We start from the raw sequence: 19,589 nt of genomic DNA, 5'->3' as shown, positions 1-19,589 counted from the left end.
GAAACCTGACATACGTTGTCTGAATAATGCAATGCATCTTTGCCTTCTCAGTTGTTAGGGGGACTTGTGTGTCAGCATCGCCCTAGAGCCAGTGCGCCGACTGGACTCATGCACCTCAACCCCGACTGGGCTAGGCGAGCTGGGTAGCACCGCCAGAGACCTCCTTTCTCACAGGAACAGGTCACAGTGCTGTGGACTCACAGCTTAGAGCTGAGAGCACCGGATTCACTGTCTCAATAATGCAGTCGTTGCGCAGCAGAGTTTTGCAGAGTCTTGCAGAGTATAAACCACTCGGAGAGCAGCTCTGTAGAATATCTTCCTTTTATTCTGTAACTACAACTATGATACAAAGCTATATACAGAGCTGAATATTCTAAGCACAAATCAATGCTACACTGAGAGTCTGCAGCTGCACTTAGCAGCAATCTTATCTCTAAGATCTCTAACACTCTCACTCTCTCCGATACACTGACTGACTGACTCTCTCTCTCACACACAGATATGTTGCTGGGCAGAATAAGTAGATAGGCAGGACACGCCTCCTCTTCTCTGTGGAGAGTCAGCAGAGACCATCAGGAGATGATCAGGAGATTCTTGGGTATGGGAGGGGTGAAATCTCCTCATTGTGCCCCCTCGCCAACATGAAGCAAGTTGAGAGGCTGTGGGGGGGGGGGGATATCTAAATATACTGTCCTTTGAAAGAAGTCGTGAACAAGGCTGATCGAAAAGCAATAGGGAACGTAGCATACAATGTGTCTGGCAGAACAAGGAACACACACAGAAAACCCTGGACGTCTGTATTTTATTTTTTCAAACGGGGGTATATAGCGCTCAGCACCTTGAGGTCCAACTGCTGTGGACAAAGCGGGGGGAAACAGGGTAACGCTACCAAGATATAAAGCCCAAATTTGACATGGGCTTCCATGCATGGCGGAAATGACTGGCAGAATCCGAGACCAGGGAGAAGAGTCAGTGGAAGAAGATTGGAAGAAATTTAAAGACTATTTACAGAAATATTGCAAAATTGATGAATGTTAGAATGATGTCAGGATGAAGTTAAGTGGTTTAAGCAGCAATGTTTTAAAGGTGTATGAAAAATGGATTAATAATAGGTGAGAACTCAAAGTTATATTATATTATGTTAAAGGATTAAGACAAAAATAAAGAGGGAAAGAAACTGCTGAATTAACTAACTGAACTGGAATACAAAAAAGGGAGGTGTGAGGAGGTCAGGGATGCAAGGATATGAATATATGATATGTAAAAATTGATGTGTTTTTTCTTCTTTTTTAAATGTTTTTTATCTTTTTTGTATTTTGTATTTTTTAATTTTTTTATTGTTGTCTTTTTGTCTAATTTTTTTACTTATGTAACTTTTTTCCTTTGAAAACTTAATAAATATCTTTTTTTAAAAAAAGACATGGTCTTCCATGCTATAGCTTGCTTTATATAGCACGAAGAAGGGCCAGAGCTCACTGGTACAGTGTGACGGAAAAGTTTGTTTACTGAGCAGGTTGAGTTGCTGAGTGATTTCCCCCCCTTGCCAGCAAACAGTTAACTAGCAACAGTTCCTGATCAGAAGTCTGATCTATGGAAGATGTGTAAAAGAGAGTAACCTTAAGCCTGAACAGCATACAAACTATAACTTAAGACAGGTATACGTTTTAATAAAAAGCAACAGCATTGTTTGTTATATGTCTGTGGAAGAAGAAGAAGAAGAATCAAAACTCCTTGTTTACACCTGTTATAATAAAGTTTGTTTGAAACCTGTTTTCCCAAAAGGAAAACCCATTCTCCATTGGGGATTTTACCCGAGGGAAAGGGAAACAGAGGCATGGCGCAGCGAGAGAGAGGTCTGTTGCGCCGTGCATACAGCATCTTACAGAAGGTCAATTCCTGGAAACTCCAGGTAGTGTTGGAACAGACTCTTTCCTGCAACCCTGGACAGCTGCTGCCAGTCAGCGCAAACAGTACTGAGCAAAATGGCCCACTGGCCTGACTCTGTATAAGGGAGCCTCCTGAGCTCCTGTCTCCTTTTGGTATTTTGTGAGTATAGTTGGGGTGACTGGAGCTGGTTCAGAAAGGTAAAATGTATGGGGCACAGAAGGTTAGGGCAGCAGTGGAAGGAATTTGGCTAAGCCCCAGAAGCCGATACTGGGGATTGTCTGGGAGATCTTGGAAACAATGGGAGAGCAGTGGGATGACATATTTTCACGGCAGGCTGATGGAAAGTGGTAGAGCCATAAATGAACACCGGTAAGGAGAGAAAAGAAGGGGAAGGAATTTATAGCACCAACTGTACACACAGCAGAAAAGGCACCAGATTCCTCATATTGCTAAGGGCACCTGATTAGCTTTTCCATCCTTTGATCTCCAAAAGGCTTTTCAGTCTCTATCATCTTTTCGGCCTGGCCTGAAAATATGGGCAGTGGTGTTTGACAGGCAGAGGAGGGACACACCTCTGCAGGAAAGCCCTGCTAGGGAAACCAGTTTAAGCATGCCGTCATCAATGTGACCTCAGCTGCGGTCAATGTCATCAAATACATTTCACCTTTTCCCAAACCAAAGGGGCAATCGGCTTTGTATTCTGGGCAAGTGCTCAGAGAAGATTTGTGAGGCTTATGTCATGTTACTTGAATTGTGGAAATCGGCATATTGTGGCTCCCACTGCCCCTTTGACATCCCCAGAGGGATTTGATCTGGATGTGGCTGGAGTGAGACGCGTAAGAGCCCAAAGATAATACTTCTGAGGCTTAATCTCGGAAAAGCTGCTCGCGTATTTCGGAGCCTAAATTCTAACTGCGTGATGTCAGAGCAGGTCAGCCAATGACATCGAGGGCAGAAAGAGAGGCCAAGGAGTCTGCTGCAAGAATCAAAAGGCCTCACAGGCTGAGAAGTTGAGTGCGCAACACGTCCTAATTAAGTCATGTGCAAATGTGCACCACCAAAACAGCCAGGTAGAGAACTGAAATACTCGTGCAGCAGGGTCATGTGATGCCGCTTGGGCAGGAAGTACCATTTCAGACTGCAGGAAGGGAGAAAATGCTTCTTTAAAATTTGTCACATTTAAAAACAACTACAACAGCAAGAACCTCCCTGCACAGAATTCTAGCTTATCAGGAAGAATGTTTAGCTGAGATGTTTGTTTTCTGTGGGGAGAGGGGCTTGGCTCTCCTCGCTCAAAACATGTCAAGTTCTCCAGCTGCAGTGTGGTATGGTTCAGCCCAGCAAAAGGCACACCATATAACCGTTCTGATTGTGCGGTTCGGCTGCGAGCTCTGGGGCGCCCCACGAAAAAACACCTGCCGAGCTTCCGAGTGTGATGCTCTGGCTGAAAAGCTCCGCGAGAAGAGGGGTAGAGCAGAAAAATGACCCCAAAACGTTTCCGTGGACATGAAAAGACGGCATGAGAAATTGTGGCGCTGGGCGTTCCCGCGCCGGGAACGAGCTCCAAATCCCGCTTCCCTTTCCAAAAGGTTAACGCCATCTCCTATAAGCCAGCAGGGGCAAAGCTCTTGTGTGCATTCAATGGGCCTGTGCAATTATGGCTTTTCTCCCCTCCCCCCCCCCTCAAAGAGGAATGTACATTAATCATCTTTTTGGGATGTGTGGTTACATAAAATAATCAGGCCTCCTGCCTGTTCCACTTTTCTCGACGTTCTCCGGTATATAATCAACGCATTCAGACTTGGCACACTTAATGGAAGCTGCTGAAAGGCAGGGGTGGGGCAGGGGTCTTCGTCAAAAGCCCCCTCCCCGCCTGGGGCTGGGGAGAGGCTTTGTGAAGGATTGGGGGGGGGTCCTTCCACAACCACTCCCTCCCAACTCCATCTCGAAAGGAGGCTTCTGAAGTGTCCGTGGAAAGCATGATTAGAAGTCAGGCTATACTTTTCACACCCCGTCAAATTATCCTGCACCCATTAGCTAGTGGCGGCGGCAGGCCAGTTTCCAGCTTCCAAACCGAGCCATTCTTCTCAGGGTTCGGTGGCCTATTTGCTCTTGGCTGCTTTCTGGCGATAGATTTCTTCTGTGAAAGGTCTGGCAGAGGGAATCGGGAGCGGCATACAAGTTTGACAGGGAGACAAGAAGAAGAAGAAGGAGCTGATTAACATGAGACAACCCCCATTGCCCCCGTCTCTTCCTGCGCCAAACCCACACATTTAAAGCGCACATGGCTTCCCCCAAAGAATCATCGGAACTGTAGTTTAGGGGTGCTGGGAACTATTGTTATTAATTGTATTTAGTTTGTATTCCCCCCCTCCTTTTTCTGTTAAGATTGCAGATGAAAACCAGGGGGGAGGGTGCTGGGAGTTGTAGCTTCGTAAGAAGTAAACTGCAGTTCCCAGGGGAAGCCGTGTGTATGTGCCCCTACTGCCAAAACAGAACCATAAAGCCTTGCCTATACACGCAGGCCGAATATGGCGTTAAAAGGCTGGGGTGGCAGAACGGGCAAGTCCCTGGCATGCCCTCTGCCCCCAACCTTTGCCCCTTTCCCCAAAAAGCCTGGTCTCTGGCTATTGCTAAGCAAGTCAGTTCTGTGTGTCACAGCTTAGCATGACCAACAGATGGAAGCCAGGCTAGAGCTGAGTGTATAGGAGTGGATCTGATGTTAGTGGCTCCTATAACTTCCTGTGGATGGGTTGCGGTTCAATAGTAGAGCACATCCTTTGCACAAATAAGGTGTCAGGTTCAGGCCCAGGGATCTCCAGGTAGGGCAGAGCAAGACCTGGGTCTCTGGAGAGCTGCTGCTGCCAGTCTGTGCAGACAACATTGGGAGGGACCGCCTCTCCTGGTATGTCCCGCGGAGGACCTTACGGTCTTCAAACAAAAACATATTGGAGGTCCTGGGCCACAGGGAGGTTAGGCTGGCCTCAACCAGAGCCAGGGCTTTTTCAGCTGTGGCCCCGATCTGGTTGAACGCTCTGTCACAAGAGACTAGGGCCCTGCGGGACTTGACATCTTCCTGCAGGGCCTGCAAGACAGAGCTGTTCTACCAGGCCTTTGGTCAGGGCACAGCCTGACTCCTTTCTTTGGCAATCTTCACAGAACTTTAGCCTAATGGTTGCTGTCAGGGAACTGACATCGGAGCCAGAGGCGGAGGGAAGGCTCTCAAGTGATGCTGGAGAGGGACCCAGCAGGGAGAGAGGTAGCTCATCAGAGGGGGAAGGAAATCAGCGCAACACCAGGGATAAAGGGGGGCAGATGGGGGAATCGGCGAGAGGGCTCGAGGACTCTTCGCTGGACACCAGCGGGGAGAGCACGGGTCCTCCGCTACCCACACCCTCCCTGCGCAGAAGACTTCCGCGCAGGGAGAGTAGGAGCAGACTTGGCGTCAAACAGCTTTTATGCTGGAAAAGGTTTAAGAAACGCCCACTGATGGATTCTGCTAGTGACTGAGGCAGCCACGAAGTGAAGGGCTGTCCAGACAGAAAAGGTTTAACAAGCCAACTTAGCCAGGAGTGGCGGCAACTTACGCACGAGCAACCCCTATATTCATCACAGTTGCCATCAATTTGAGTTGAATTAATTTTATAATGAAATGATTTTAGAATGTTGTATCATTTTACTGTTGTTAGCCGCTCTGAGCCCGGCTTCGGCTGGGCAGGGCGGGATATAAATAAATTATTATTATTATTATTATTATTATTATTATTATTATTATTATTATTAGGCACAATGGACGGACTTGGTACAAGGCGGCTTTCTGTTTCTAAACTTAAATAAGAACATACGAGGAGTTCCTGCTGGATCAAGCCAATGGCCTACGTAGCCCAGCGTCCTGTTCTTATGGTGGCTAACCGGATGCCCATCACAGGAAACCAGAAAGCAGGATTTGAACACAAGGGTGTTCTCCCCTCCTGCAGCTCCCAGCGACTGGTATTCAGAAGCATTAACTGCCTCCAACTGTGGTGGCACGGCACAGCCGTTATGGCCAGGAAGCAACTGGTTGCTTTCGTGAAATTGTCCTCTTTCAAAGCCATCCGAATTGGTGGCCGTCGCTGGCTCCTGTGGCAGTGAGTTCCACAGTCCACAGTTTCGTGGTAAATTGAATGTGGTTGGCAGGAACGTTGTGGGAGAGGGTACCATGGGTGCTACACATCTCCTCTTCCCCCAGACCAGGGTTATGGGATGTTGTCTCCTTCTCATGCCTAAATAAAAGGCATTTTGCTAGCAGGTAATTAAACTCCCCTTCTAGTCACCACCTAGGGGTTTCTCCGTCAGCCCGAGAGGAAGCAGAGTTAGACCTCCCCCTTCCTTTTGCAGATCACATTTGAATGAACAAACTGGAAATATCGGGAGCTGCCAGCGTATAATTAATGCAGCAGGAGACGCTTTTTCAACGAGTGTGTGGGTTTGAGAGAGGGAAAGTCATGCATGGCAACTGGAGGAGTACAAAATGTTTCTTGCCGGTTTGGGAGGCCAGCCGTTTAATCGGGTCGGGTATTGGCCGAAAGTTCTTTGCTGGTTCAGAGCAAAAGCTGTAAGAAAAGCCTGCTGGATCAGGCCAATGGCCTGTCCATTTCAGCATCCTGATCTCACAGTGGCCAACCGGAAGCCTGTGCGAAATTCGCATGCAGGACTTGAGCACAACAGCACTCTCCCCTCTTGTAAAGGTAAAGGGACTCCTGACCGTTAGGTCCAGTTGCGGACGACTCTGGGGTTGCGGCGCTCATCTCGCTTTATTGGCTGAGGGAGCTGGCGTCCAGCTTCCGGGTCATGTGGCCACCATGACGAAGCCGCTTCTGGCAAACCAGAGCAGTGCCTGGAAACGCCGTTTACCTTCCCGCTGGAGTGGTACCTATTTATCTACTTGCACTTTGACGTGCTTTCGAACTGCTAGGTTGGCAGGAGCAGGGACCGAGCAACGGGAGCTCACCCCGTCGCGGGGATTCAAACCGCCGACCTTCTGATCAGCACGTCCTAGGCTCTGTGGTTTAACCCACAGCGCCACCCGCGTCCCTCCCCTCTTGTAGCTTCCAGCAACTGGGATTCAGAAGGAATTCTAGTCTAACGTCAGGTCACAGGTCTCCCATGCCTGACTATCTGGCAGAATGCGGCAGGTAGACTGGTGACTGGGAGCGGTCGCCTTAAGCCCTAGCCTAGTGTTTCTCAACCTGTGGGTCCCCAGATGTTGTCGGACTACAAATCCCATCATTCCTAGCCAGCATGACCAGTGGACAGGGATGATGGGGGTTGTAGTCCAACAACACCTGGGGACCCACAGATTGAGAACTGCTGTGGCCTACAGACTCCATGGTGAGTTGGGAGCAGAGTCAGTGTAGTGTAGTGGTTAGAGCAGTGTTTCTCCAACTTGGGTCTTCAGCTGTTGTTGGACTGCAACCCCAATCATCCCTAGCTAGTGATCAGGGATGATGGGAATTGTAGTCCAACAGCAGCTGGAGGAGACCCAAGCTTGAGAAACACTGGTTTAGGAGCGTCAGACTAGGTTCAGATTCCAGCTTGGCCACCACCTTGCGCCAGTCACTGCCTCTCAGCCTCTCACTGGGTTGTTGGGGGGGGGGAGAGCTACGTAAGCTCCCTCAATCTCCTTGGAGGAAAAGTTAGGGAATGGATGCTGTAAGCAAATCAGTCAATACATTTCACGCTTGTGGGATCCTTAGTCTGACTCAGTGCAAAGCGGTTTCATATTGCAAAGGGCAGAAAACACACACACGAGTAAGTTAACTGGGGGAGGGCGAGGGGAGAGTGTCTCTTTCCTCTACACAATTCTCTGAAACGAAATTGCTTCTGGTTATTCTGTTCCGCAAGCACCAAAGAGACTCACCCTTCGTACCGCAAAGCAATTGTGTAGCACAGCGCCACCTCTGCCGTCAGGATGAGACCAGCTGGGCTCGCATGCCTGAGTTTGAAAAAGCGGAAGGAGACAAAGAAGTGAGAAACGGGTAAGTGGTTTCTTACTGCCAATATTCTAGAACGGCCTTATGTAAGACGCAGTTGAGTCAGGGGGCCGGGAAGCTGTTGCGCTGGCCCTCCGAAGGAGGGTGCCCAAAGTTTCAAATTTGCCATCGGGTGGCAAACTCTCCCCACCTCCCCACTCTGTCCGCCTAATAAGGCTGTTGGCAAAAAAACCGGCCAATCTCTCCTTGGCGAAAACTGCCTCTTGACCTAATTGGGTCCCCTCTCTCTTGCTAAGTTAAACAATGTGATTTTGCTTTCTGGAGATGGAATGATGAGGCTAACTCCTGAGATTAGGCAGGCTGCTTAAGGTGGTTATATAAGCCCACGGAAAGGAGTCAGCAGAATCGGATGAGGAACGACTCCCTGACCCCCAGCTCAGAAATGTAGGCCAAGGAGGTTAGGAAGAAGGAGGTAAATGGGCGACTCAAAAGTGCCGACGTGCATTTGCTGTCTAGATCCGAAAGGAAGACTACGCTGGATGTGCCCCTATATTTATTTATAAAAGTATTTACGTAAATACCACCAACTCTTAGAATATAATAAAGAGGTGTGTAATTATACGCCCAATACAACAGCATAAAAATAGTACCAAAAATCATTAAAATGACATGTAATAATTAAAGTGTATTTCACGATCCACCCTATTCTTCTGATTCTGAATGCTTTGCATTTATTTTAACTTTGTAACCTTTATCATGTTGTAACCCACCCTAGGGCACATGGGGGTGGAATTAGGGTGCCGTTCATTTGTGGTTCTCCTTCAGGAGTGAGCTGGCAGTAAATCACACTGTGCAAGTTGGAGTTAACTCTTTATTAGCAGAAACACGGCCCCCTCAGACTGGGTTGAGTATCAGCCCTAATAAGCATAGCAGTTCATCCCCAGTAGGTCTTGCCTCACAGATCAGTTGCTGAAGCGGAAATAAATAAATAAATAAATATAATATAATATATTTATACCCTGCCCATCTGGCTGGGTTTCCCTAGCTATTCTGGGCGGCTTCCAACAAAATATTAAAAATACAGCAAAACATCAGACATCAAAAACTTCCCTAAACAGGGCTGCCTTCAAATGTCTTCTAAAAGTCAGATAGTTGCTTATTTCCTTGACAGCTGATGGGAGGGCGTTCCACAGGGCGGGCGCCACTACCGAGAAGGCCCTCTGCCTGGTTCCCTGTAACTTGGCTTCTTGCAGTGAGGGAACCGCCAGAAGGCCCTCGGTGCTGGACCTCAGTGTATGGGCTGAACAATGGAGGTGGAGACACACTTTCAGGTATACTGGGCTGAGGCCTCCCCATAGCCGTCTCCCCGTAGTCATCTAAGTCCCCTCCTCTCTAGGGGATTTTACCAATCAGAGACTGTGTCTGCACATCGCCAATCTATCCTCTGCCCTCTTCATGCCTCTTCTGGTTCTGGGAGACAAGTTGGAGAGGGAAGTTTGTCGCAGTAGTACAGGGAGACACCCAGGACTCTTCCCCAGCCTGACTCATCTCTGCCTCTTGGCCTCCCTCCTCTCCTGCTTCAGCTTCTTCCTCTGATTCTGAACTTCTCTCTGCCACAGACTCCCCACGCTCACTAAGCCCTGTGACCTCTTCAGCTTCTGAGCCTTCTAACCTTCTGCAGCCCACACCTTTTACCTTTCTTAACTAGTTTAAAGTGGTATCGCAATAATCAGAGAGAAATGGCAAGTCAGGCTGTTGGAATACGCCAGGCATAGGCAAACTCGCCCCTCCAGATGTGTTGGGACTACAACTCCCATCATCCCCAGCTAACAGGACCAGTGGCCAGGGATGATGGGAGTTGTAGCCCCAAAACATCTGGAGGGCTGAGTTTGCCTATGCCTGGAATACGCTGAGATTGCAAAACTGACCGGGAAGCTCAGGAACCAAGAAGACAAAAACTTTAATAAATAACGGGGGGATTTATTTAAGAGACAACTGTAAGCAGATGAAAACATTAGCAGGATTTTTAAATAACACTTGTAATGTAGCAAATAACATGGATGAGACGGGGAGATTTTTAATATGGATTATGAAATACTATGCCGTTGAAAAGATGGGGAATAGGACCTGTGTAGGGGATGGTGGGAAATCTTGAGATTTAGAGAAATCTCTAAATAGGGATATCTATTTTGTATTACTTTGCATTTGTAAAATCAAATAAAAATTATTTCGAAGAAGAAGAAGTGGGATTGCAGAGCTTTAAATATACAGTGTGAATCTGACCTTTTTCTGCTGGGGGGGGGGGCAGGGGGAGCAGAGAAGTGACTGGGGCGGCGTCACCCACAGCACTAACTCCAGAAATCCAGTTCCAAAAAGAGCTAAAAACCCCTAGCTCAATGAGCACGTAGCCTGACTTGATGTTAAGTTAGCATCCTAGGAAAGCTGGTCGCTTCTCTGCCAGGGTTTTGGAGAAAGCGTTTCCTCATTGGCCGGCGACGGATTCGTCTCGACGTGACGTGTGTCTTCCTTTGATCAACCCAGGGCCTGCAGAGGACAGAGCTTGTGTCTAAGCCCACTTAGAGGATTGTTTTGTTCTGATGAAAGCCCTGATCAAGTTCCTCTCCTCAGATCGAGCTGAGTTAGCCACTTCAGAAATGGGTCACAGCGGAGAGGACAAATGAATGAGAATGACCAAAAAACAGTATCTAGGTAGCGCTTGGTGACTGGCAATTTTGCTGCTGCGAGGAGGATGGCAGGCGAGCGAGACGCACTAACAATGTGGGAAAGGGAAGGAAATTTAGATGCTGGAGTCTGATGATAAGGTTAAGTCACAGATGTGGAAACTGCCAGGTAAACAATTGGCCCACATGAGTTTTGATTTGATATACCGAAGAGAAGAAACTCGTATCATACGAGACCACGACGCAAGGAAGCTGCATCCCAGAAGTAGGTTAAATGTAAGGGAAACATTTTTTAAAAACAGACGGTGCGTATATCTGTGACGGCAGGCACCATTGTAGAAGGAAGAACACAGCAAACCATTGCCCTAACTAGAATAAAGAACTATTTGATCATGTTTCGACAGCAACCATACATGGGTAACTCAAGTAATGCAAACTGAGCTCGTGTGTACAGTGGTACCTCAGGTTACATACGCTTCAGGTTGCAGACTCCACTAACCCAGAAATAGTGCTTCGGGTTAAGAACTTTGCTTCAGGATGAGAACAGAAATCGTGCGGCAGCAGCGGGAGGCCCCATTAGCTAATGTGGTGCTTCAGGTTAAGAACAGTTTCAGGTTAAGAACGCACCTCCGGAGACGAATTAAGTATTTAATCTGAGGTACCACTGCACTAAACAATTGGGATTAAAATCTGGTGGATCATGTATATTTATTTGAACTTCCACTTGCCGCTTTTAAAAAACAACGAAGTCAACATAAAAGGAGTTGCTGAAGTGCTCCAGGGGTTAGTGTCACACCAGGCAGCAGCCAATCAACCCCATACAATATCTGGTCTCTGCTGGTCTGTTAAACCAGGTCAGGTGGACCTCAAGGTTTGGAGCTTTCTGGGAGCAGCTGCCATCTGACAACTGCAAGGGCTGTAGCTCAACGGCAGAACAACTGCTTTGCATGCAGAAGGTCTCTGGTTCATTCCCTGCCATCTCCAGGGAGGGCTGGGAGAGAAACCCCCTTAGATTGCTGCTGGTGCAGCCCATTCTCAGCTAGGTGGGTCAATGGTCTGGTTGCTACCTATGTTCTATGTGGACCAAGAAGAAAAGCACTGCTAGTGTTGGACCAAATCTTTGGGCTGAGTTTGACCCAAATTTGGGGACAGGTAAAGGTAAAGGGACCCCTGACCGTTAGGTCCAGTCGTGGCTGACTGTAGGGTTGTGGCGCTCATCTCGCTTTACTGGCCAAGGGAGCCAGCGTACAGCTTCCGGGTCAAGTGGCCAGCATGACTAAGCCGCTTCTGGCGAACCAGAGCAGCGCATGGAAATGCCGTTTACCTTCACGCCGCAGCGGTACCTATTTATCTACTTCAACTTTGAGGTGCTTTTGAACTGCTAGGTGGGCAGGAGAAGGGACTGAGCAACAGGAGTTCACCCCGTCGCGGGGATTCGAACCACTGACCTTCTGATCATTAAGTCCTAGGCTCTGTGGTTTAACCCACAGCACCACCTGCGTTGGGGACAGGCTCATATGCAAAAAAGGAGGTGAAAATACATCCAGATTTGGGGGTCAAGAAGTGAATCTTGAGGGCAGAGGAAGCTAAACTCATCTACATCTCCCCTGACTCTAGTCTGAGAATGCCCCAGCAGGATTTTGGCATGGCATTGTTCCAGAACAGCAGTCTGATGGCAGCAAAACAGCGACTAGCAACTCCAAGGAGCCCAAAAGATTCCAGCGAACTTTGAACCCACCACCCTCTAAATTCCATTCCTCCCTCTGAAATAAACCAAAATGCCGCCACCTGCTTTCTTGGGGCTGCAAAGGGGACCTCGAGAAAAGGAGGTGGCATTTCGCGGACACACAGACTCAACTCATGCGGCAGATCGAGAAGTTTCTGGCTTCCTTGCAGCAGTCAACAACTGACATGACCAGTCAGTAATCAACCTGACCTGCTCCTTGTATTGAGCAAAAGTCATTACATCCCATCTCTGAGCCACTGAGTGACGCTCCGGGCAGGCAGTGAGACGAGAGCCTGTTGGGTTCTTACTTCAAAACATTTATTTGCTTCAGGGGCCCAAACCAGCGGCTGACCTTGTTAGCTGGCGTGCAGGAAGAAAACAATCAATGTGGCGTCAAGGGGCCGAGTGGAAGAAAAGCTGGATTGACTTTTCCGGCTATTCAAGAAGCAACTATTTTCAGAGAGAACCATCATAAATACGAGTGATCAGTCTTTGATCATGTTTCTCTCCCCTTTTTGCAATCTCATTTCCAGGCCTCCTCAGTAAACACAGTTTTTTCTTCTTCAAGGGAAAGTATTCGCTGCAAACAGGGAAATGAGCACAAAGGGACTCACTCTCCGCTTCCTGGGAGGGCTAAGGTGGGCCAGTGGGAAGGGGGTGAAGACTCAGTTCTCCAACAGGTCCCCCTTTCTGCTTTAAAGGTAAAGGGACCCCTGACCATTAGGTCCAGTCGTGGCTGACTCTGGGGTTGTGCCGCTCATCTCGCTTTATTGGCCGAGGGAGCTGGCATACAGCTTCCAGGTCATGTGGCCAGCATGACTAAGCCGCTTCTGGTGAACCAGAGCAACGCATAGAAACGCTGTTTACCTTCCCGCTGGAGCGGCACCTATTTATCTACTTGCACTTGGACGTGCTTTCGAACTGCTAGGTTGGCAGGAGCAGGGACCGAGCAACGGGAGCTCACCCCGTCACGGGGATTCAAACCGCCAACCTTCTGATCGGCAAGCCCTAGGCTCTGTGGTTTAACCCACAGCGCCACCCACTTCCCTCCCTTCTGCTTTAATGCTGCCCTATTTCAGCCAGGCTGGGCGACACAGGAAACAAGAGGCGGCTGGATGCTTCAGGAGGTTGGTACAGGCCTTACAGGACTTTGGACAGCTCCTGTTGAAGACAGGCGTTGTTCTGGTAACAGCCCAAAGCTCAACGTGGCTTTAACAGCAAGCAGGGACTTCATGACCACCAGAGTCTCACTTCTGAAGTGGAGTTTTAGGAAATGGAAAGGGGGGGTCACCCTGGCTTGGGGTCATTAGGGTCAGTGTTGGTACTGAAAGGCCTCAGACTGTTCCTTTCGCCTTCTGCATTAGGGGAGGTTGAGCTGTGTGGGTGGGAGGCAGCCTGATTCAGACCTCTTCTTGAAAACAATTCCTCATCCTCCTTCAGCTTTCAGATCCAGTGGATGCAGGGATAAGGGGGTCTCCCAGTCCACTGATCATAGGAAGTTGCCTTTCACAAGGTCCAGTTATTTTCCCACAGAGGCCACCTTGCACAGTTAAGGTAACTGGCAGACCAAGATCTTTCTGGAGCTCCACATTTCCTGTGGAGGATGGGGAATGGGCCCTCCTTCGCTGAAGTTACATCCGTAAGCACATGAAGCAGAGCCTTCATAGTTGTGGCACCTGTACTGTGGAACTTCCTCCCTCTAGGAAATAAGAGGCATTATCAGACTGTAAGGGCACATTCCATTGTGCAAACACAATCACAGCGTGTCCCGAGGGCCAGATAGCTGCATTTGGCCCATCCCTGGTTGAAAACATGTTTTATTCAGGAAGGCTTTTGAAATGAAGCGTAGCACAAGCAGGATTTAATTTTAAATGAGTATTCTATTGCATTGGATTTCTGGCTCTTTCAAAATGTTGCTTCATCCTGTTTTCCTCAGAGATGCCTTTTCTTTGCAAGGGGTGAATTATTGACATAACAGGCTTAAGGCAGCTCAGTACTATATATAGTGATAATTTTAATACTTTCTCTCTCCTTTGTATTTTCTTTATGGAGTTTTATTTATAAAATTCTTCCCTACAGGGCTTCAAGATAAAAAGATAAGTCGAAAGGTAATTTAGTCTAGATTATATCAAGGGCAGGAAGCAAACGTTATCCTTTTACAATTGTATAATCAATTAAGGCTTTCTATATTTTCTCAAATGGGTCCTTTATCTTTTATCTCCTGGTTGCTCTTAGTTCTTTCTCTTCACTTGCCTCAGTTGGTTTGTGGAGAAGCAACTTATAAGATCACAGAAATTGGAGAGTTGGAAGGTACCCAGAGGGTTATCTATTCCAACCCTCTGCAATGCAGGAATCTCTACACGCAGTTCCCCATCCAATTTGAAACCATACCGGACCCTGCTTAGCTTTGCAAATGTGCCAATACTGTAGAGTAGAATACTGGCTGGGGTTCCATTTAGATCTCATATAACCCATTTTAAAACAACTGCACTGATTGCTGGTTCATTTCCAGGCTCACATTAGCGTTTAAAGCCATAAATGACTCATGCCCCAAATATCCGAAAGACCGCGGGCTGAGATTGACAGGGGCACTCTTGGTAGTTACTCCACCCTCAGAGACTTGGGGACAGGGCCTTCTCTATGGTGGCCCCTAAACTGTGAAACTCCCTCCCTACAGAGGTGTGCCTGGCACTTTCACTGCACAGCTTCTGGCGAAAGCTTTACCCTGGCTTTTGGTACTTGGGGTGTATATTGTTTTGCACCCACCTTCTTTAAATTTTTGTGATTGGAAGTTGTTTCAAACGGCTTCACCTTATGGTGAAGGGGTGGGTAATAAACAAACAAACAAGTAAATAAATAAATAAATAATACAACAGCAAACAACCTGTGGCTGTTTTAAAAAGTGCCACCCCTATTACATGCTGCGACTGTTTACTTGCAAAGGTAGGTAATAGCGGGAGGAATAAAACTGCCAAATCAGTTCTGTTTGCAACATCCTGCAGAGAGAAGGATTACACCTCTTGAGTGTTTGAAACATTGTTCTGAGGATGCTGAGCTAAAGCCTGGGAAACTGGATCCATCCCTCTATTGAAGTCATACAGAACATGTTCTCACAGAGTGGAAGGAAACAGCCTTGGTGTTTGGGCGTCATGGCGACGGCGATGAGACAAGCAGCGGCCGGACAGTTGCCTGCCCTGGTTCCTAACTGAATCACAGCATTCCCACTTGTGTTGGAAAGCAGAGGGCAAGCAGAGGAGTATAGCATCTAGATCAAGGGAAGTAATAGTGCCACTGTATTCTGCTCTGGTCAGACCTCACCTGGAGTACTGTGTCCAGTTCTGGGCACCACAATTCGAGAAGGACACTGACAAACTGGAACGTGTCCAGAGGATGGCAACCAAAATGGTCAAAGGCCTGGAAACGATGCCTTATGAGGAACGGCTAAGGGAGCTGGGCATGTTTAGCCTGGAGAAGAGGAGGTTAAGGGGTGATATGATAGCCATGTTCAAATATATAAAAGGATGTCACATAGAGGAGGGAGAAAGGTTGTTTTCTGCTGCTCCAGAGAAGCGGACACGGAGCAATGGATCCAAACTACAAGAAAGAAGATTCCACCTAAACATTAGGAAGAACTTCCTGACAGTAAGAGCTGTTCGACAGTGGAATTTGCTGCCAAGGAGTGTGGTGGAGTCTCCTTCTTTGGAGGTCTTTAAGCAGAGGCTTGACAACCATATGACAGGAGTGCTCTGATGGTGTTTCCTGCTTGGCAGGGGGTTGGACTCGATGGCCCTTGTGGTCTCTTCCAACTCTATGATTCTAAGTCACCCATGATCGTTACAGCTCTGGGCCTGATGCCACAGCTGTAAGTTGCTTGTGGGACTTCTGTGAAAACAGGGGGCTGTACCTGCCAACCCACCCAGAAATGTCTCTGCTGCAGGATGCAGGTTGAAGAGACACTGGGCAGAGTCACAACTCCCAGAGTGGTTTAATATGTACCCTCCAACATTTCTCTGATGAAAATAGGGATTTCCTATTCCACTGTTGTTGTCGTTACTGTTATTTTATTATTTATACTGTACACCACACATCTGACTGGGCTGCCCCTGCCCCAGCCACTCTGGGCGGCTTCCTACATTAATTTGGGTGGCTTCCAACAGAATATTAAAATACAATAGTCTATTAAACATTAAAAGCTTCCCTAAACAGGGCTGCCTTCAGATGTCTTCTAAAAGTCTGATAGTTGTTTTTCTCTTCGACATCTGGTGGGAGGGCGTTTCACAGGACGGATGCCACTACCGAGAAGGCCCTCTGCCTGGTTCCCTGTAACTTGGCTTCTTGCAGCAAGAAAAACATAAGAAAAACACAATAAAACATGAAACATAAAAAAAAAAACGCTTCCTTATTCAGGGCTCCCTTCAGATGTCTTCTAAAGGTTGCATAGATACTTCTCTCCTTGGCTCGGGGGTCACAATAACTCCATGCCCTCCAACTTTTCACCGATGAAAATAGGGGCGTCCTAACAAAAAGTGGGACATTCCGGGATCAAATCAGAAACTGGGATGGCTTCTGTAAATCCGGGACTGTCCCTGGAAAATAGGGGCACTTGGGAGGGTCTGTACTTCACAGCTGACTCTGAAAATTTTAGCTCTGTGAGCGCCTAACAACTATCAGCACCCCTAACAAATTACAGCTCCCAGAATTCTTTGTGGGAAACTTAGAAGTGGCACCATAATGCTTTAAATGTACGTTGTGAATGTGGCCATGGTGCCAGTCATATGGATGCCCACACAGGGCCTTCAGAGCAAAGGGGAGAAGCATTTGGAACCTCCTGAGGAGAATTTAGGCCAATCACAGAATTTTGGGTTTCCTTGTTGCCAATTTCTTCTGAGAGGGATTTGCACTTGTCCAGCTTTTCAGCAGCATCTTAAGTCAGCATCTTAAAAAGCAGAGACATCACCTTGCCGGCAAAGGTCCGTATAGTTAAAGCTCTGGTTTTCCCAATAGTGATGTATGGAAGTGAGAGCTGGACCATAAAGAAGGCTGATTGCTGAAGAATTGATGATTTTGAATTCTGGTGCTGGAGGAGACTCTTGAGAGTCCCATGGACTGCAAGAAGATCAAACCGATCCATTCTGAAGGAAATCAGCCCTGAGTGCTCACTGGAAGGACAGATCCTGAAGCTGAGGCTCCAATACTTTGGCCACCTCATGAGAAGAGAAGACTCCCTGGAAAAGACCCTGATGTTGGGAAAGATGGAGGGCACAAGGAGAAGGGGACGACAGAGGACAAGATGCTGGGACAGTGTTCTCAAAGCTACCAGCATGAGTTTGACCAAACTGCGGGAGGCAGTGGAAGACAGGAGTGCCTGGCGTGCTCTGGTCCATGGGGTCACGAAGCTGGACACGACTAAATGACCAAACAACAACAAGCTTTCAAGGTGGTTTCAGGAACCGGTCCTCTTCCCGCCTTGTGGATATCTCTTCTTCCACTACTCTCTGAATTCATCATCTCCATCCCCATGAGCTTTGCTTTCATTTCACGGAGGGTCATTTACTAGCATTGCCAGCTCATCGCAGGGCTCGTTTAGCAGCCAATTAAAACGCCAGAAATGTGTGCGAGAGAGTCAGTGCGTCATACGAGCCGGATCTGCCGCCGACACCACCTTGTTGACTTACGGTCTCAGTGGTACCCGCAGATGTGCATGCAATCATTCATTGCTGGGCCTCTCTGTAGACACTCCCTGATTTAAACATGTAGAAAGGGATGCTTCAAAACCAGAGAAAGAGGCTTGCTAAAAACAGATGCAGAGAAGAGGCAGAATAAGCAACTGGGTGGAAGGAGTTATGAAATATATGAAGCAGGGCTGCTGAATCCAGGGCCCTTCAAATGTTGCTAGACCACAGCTCCTGTTATCCTTGACTGTTGACCACTCCTGCATTTTATATAATAATAATATAATAATAATTTATTATTTATACCCCGCCCATCTGGCTGGGTTTCCCCAGCCACTCTGGGCGGCTTCTAATTGTTTTCCAATACTAAATACAATACTAAATTCCAATACTAAAAACAATACAGTGTCAGACATTAAAAACTTCCCTAAACAGTTGTCTTTTAAAAGTAAAATAGTTGTTTATTGCCTTGACATCTGCTGAGAGGGCGTTCCACAGAGCAGGCGCCACTACCAAGAAGGCCCTCTGCCTGGTTCCCTGTAGCTTTACTTCTCACAGCGAGGGAACCGCCAGAAGGCCCTCGGCGCTGGACCTCAGTGTATGGGCTGAATGATGGGGGTGGAGACACTCCTTCAGGTATACATTTTGCTCTTGTGGCTCCGTTGCTCAGGTGCAAAACATCCCTCGTGGTCCAAGAGCTGCAATTCCCAGGTAGAGCACCTGGGTAATGTTGGGAATTGAAATGTAGGAGAGTAGATTCCAGTTCAGTGTGCAGACAATACCACGATAGATAGACACATGGTTCATAGGTTCTGTTCACCAATTCATAAACAGCAAGGTCATCCCAGCTCTTACACCACCCTAGGATTCTGGGTTGAAAGGTGGGGGGAAATAAAGGCTTGATGAATACACAAAACTATTTTGTGCTTGTTTGGGGCTCAAAAATGAACACATCAAAATGGAGTGGGAACTTCTGCCCTAGAGAGAACGCAAGAAAGTACTGTCTGTTCTGTTCCCTGTGGTTACTACCGACTGACCACGGATGATGCATTCTACCACCATGAAAACGGGGACATCCATTTGACACCCTGTGTGTAGCAGTCAGAGAACAACGAACAAAAGACTCTCGTAGTTAATATTATCCGCGGGGAACACATTAACGCAGGACACGAATCAGTAGAGAACATTCATGTAATGGGGAAAGTGCTCTTTGCTTTAATAGGTATGCTCAAGTAGTGGTAGTAATACTAATAACAACAGATAATCCTAAAATAAGGACCAGGTCAAACACCAGAACAGAGACCCAGCAGCTAAAAGCCTTTTGCTTCAGAATGCAACAATGGGAAAACAGCCAAACTCTTGGCACCTGCAAGCAAAAATACTCACTGCAGCCAACTTGCACAGTTAACGTACTTTATATATTTCATTTTGTTTATTTTTACATTTCTAACCCACTTTTCCTTTGTGGCTGGGTCAGGATTTGAACCCTGACCTCCCGGTGGTACATAACCCCAGTCAAGCTTGCAAAAATCTATCATTTGCCCGATAATAAATGTTGGAAATGTAAAGAAACTGAAGGTACATTCTTTCACCTTTGGTGGACGTGCCCAAGGATTAAGGCTTTCTGGGAGATGATATATAATGAATTGAA

The 19,589-nt window shown here is 47.5% G+C and overlaps 1 protein-coding gene and 1 long non-coding RNA gene across 3 annotated transcripts in view; one reads left to right on the top strand and one right to left on the bottom strand.

The window, feature by feature from the left end:
* Positions 1 to 1,646: 1,646 nt before the first annotated feature.
* The window catches only part of PEMT (phosphatidylethanolamine N-methyltransferase), a 103,872-nt gene continuing 85,929 nt past the window's right edge, over positions 1,647 to 19,589 (bottom strand). Inside the window, exons 6-8 of one of the 2 annotated variants that reach the window (XR_014001915.1) lie at positions 7,787 to 7,861; positions 3,761 to 4,038; positions 1,647 to 3,710 (exon numbers count right to left, since the gene is read on the bottom strand). Coding sequence is in view for 1 of the 2 variants with exons in the window: in XM_081169754.1 (XP_081025880.1) it covers positions 3,990 to 4,038; positions 7,787 to 7,861 (124 nt within the window). In the remaining variant the exon portion in view is untranslated. Of the gene's footprint in view, positions 4,039 to 7,786; positions 7,862 to 19,589 lie in introns of both variants that reach the window. The other variant, XM_081169754.1, reaches the window with a different exon arrangement.
* The window catches only part of LOC308573148, a 38,098-nt gene continuing 26,342 nt past the window's right edge, over positions 7,834 to 19,589 (top strand). Inside the window, exon 1 of the long non-coding RNA XR_014001964.1 lies at positions 7,834 to 7,904. This is a non-coding gene — a long non-coding RNA (uncharacterized lncRNA). The remainder of the gene's footprint in view (positions 7,905 to 19,589) is intronic.

The sequence above is a fragment of the Podarcis bocagei genome (assembly GCF_964188305.1).
Source record: "Podarcis bocagei genome assembly, chromosome: 14".
Classification (NCBI taxonomy): domain Eukaryota; kingdom Metazoa; phylum Chordata; class Lepidosauria; order Squamata; family Lacertidae; genus Podarcis; species Podarcis bocagei.
The sequence above is the reverse complement of the archived record's forward strand: the minus strand, read 5'-3'. Positions and strand labels throughout refer to the sequence as shown.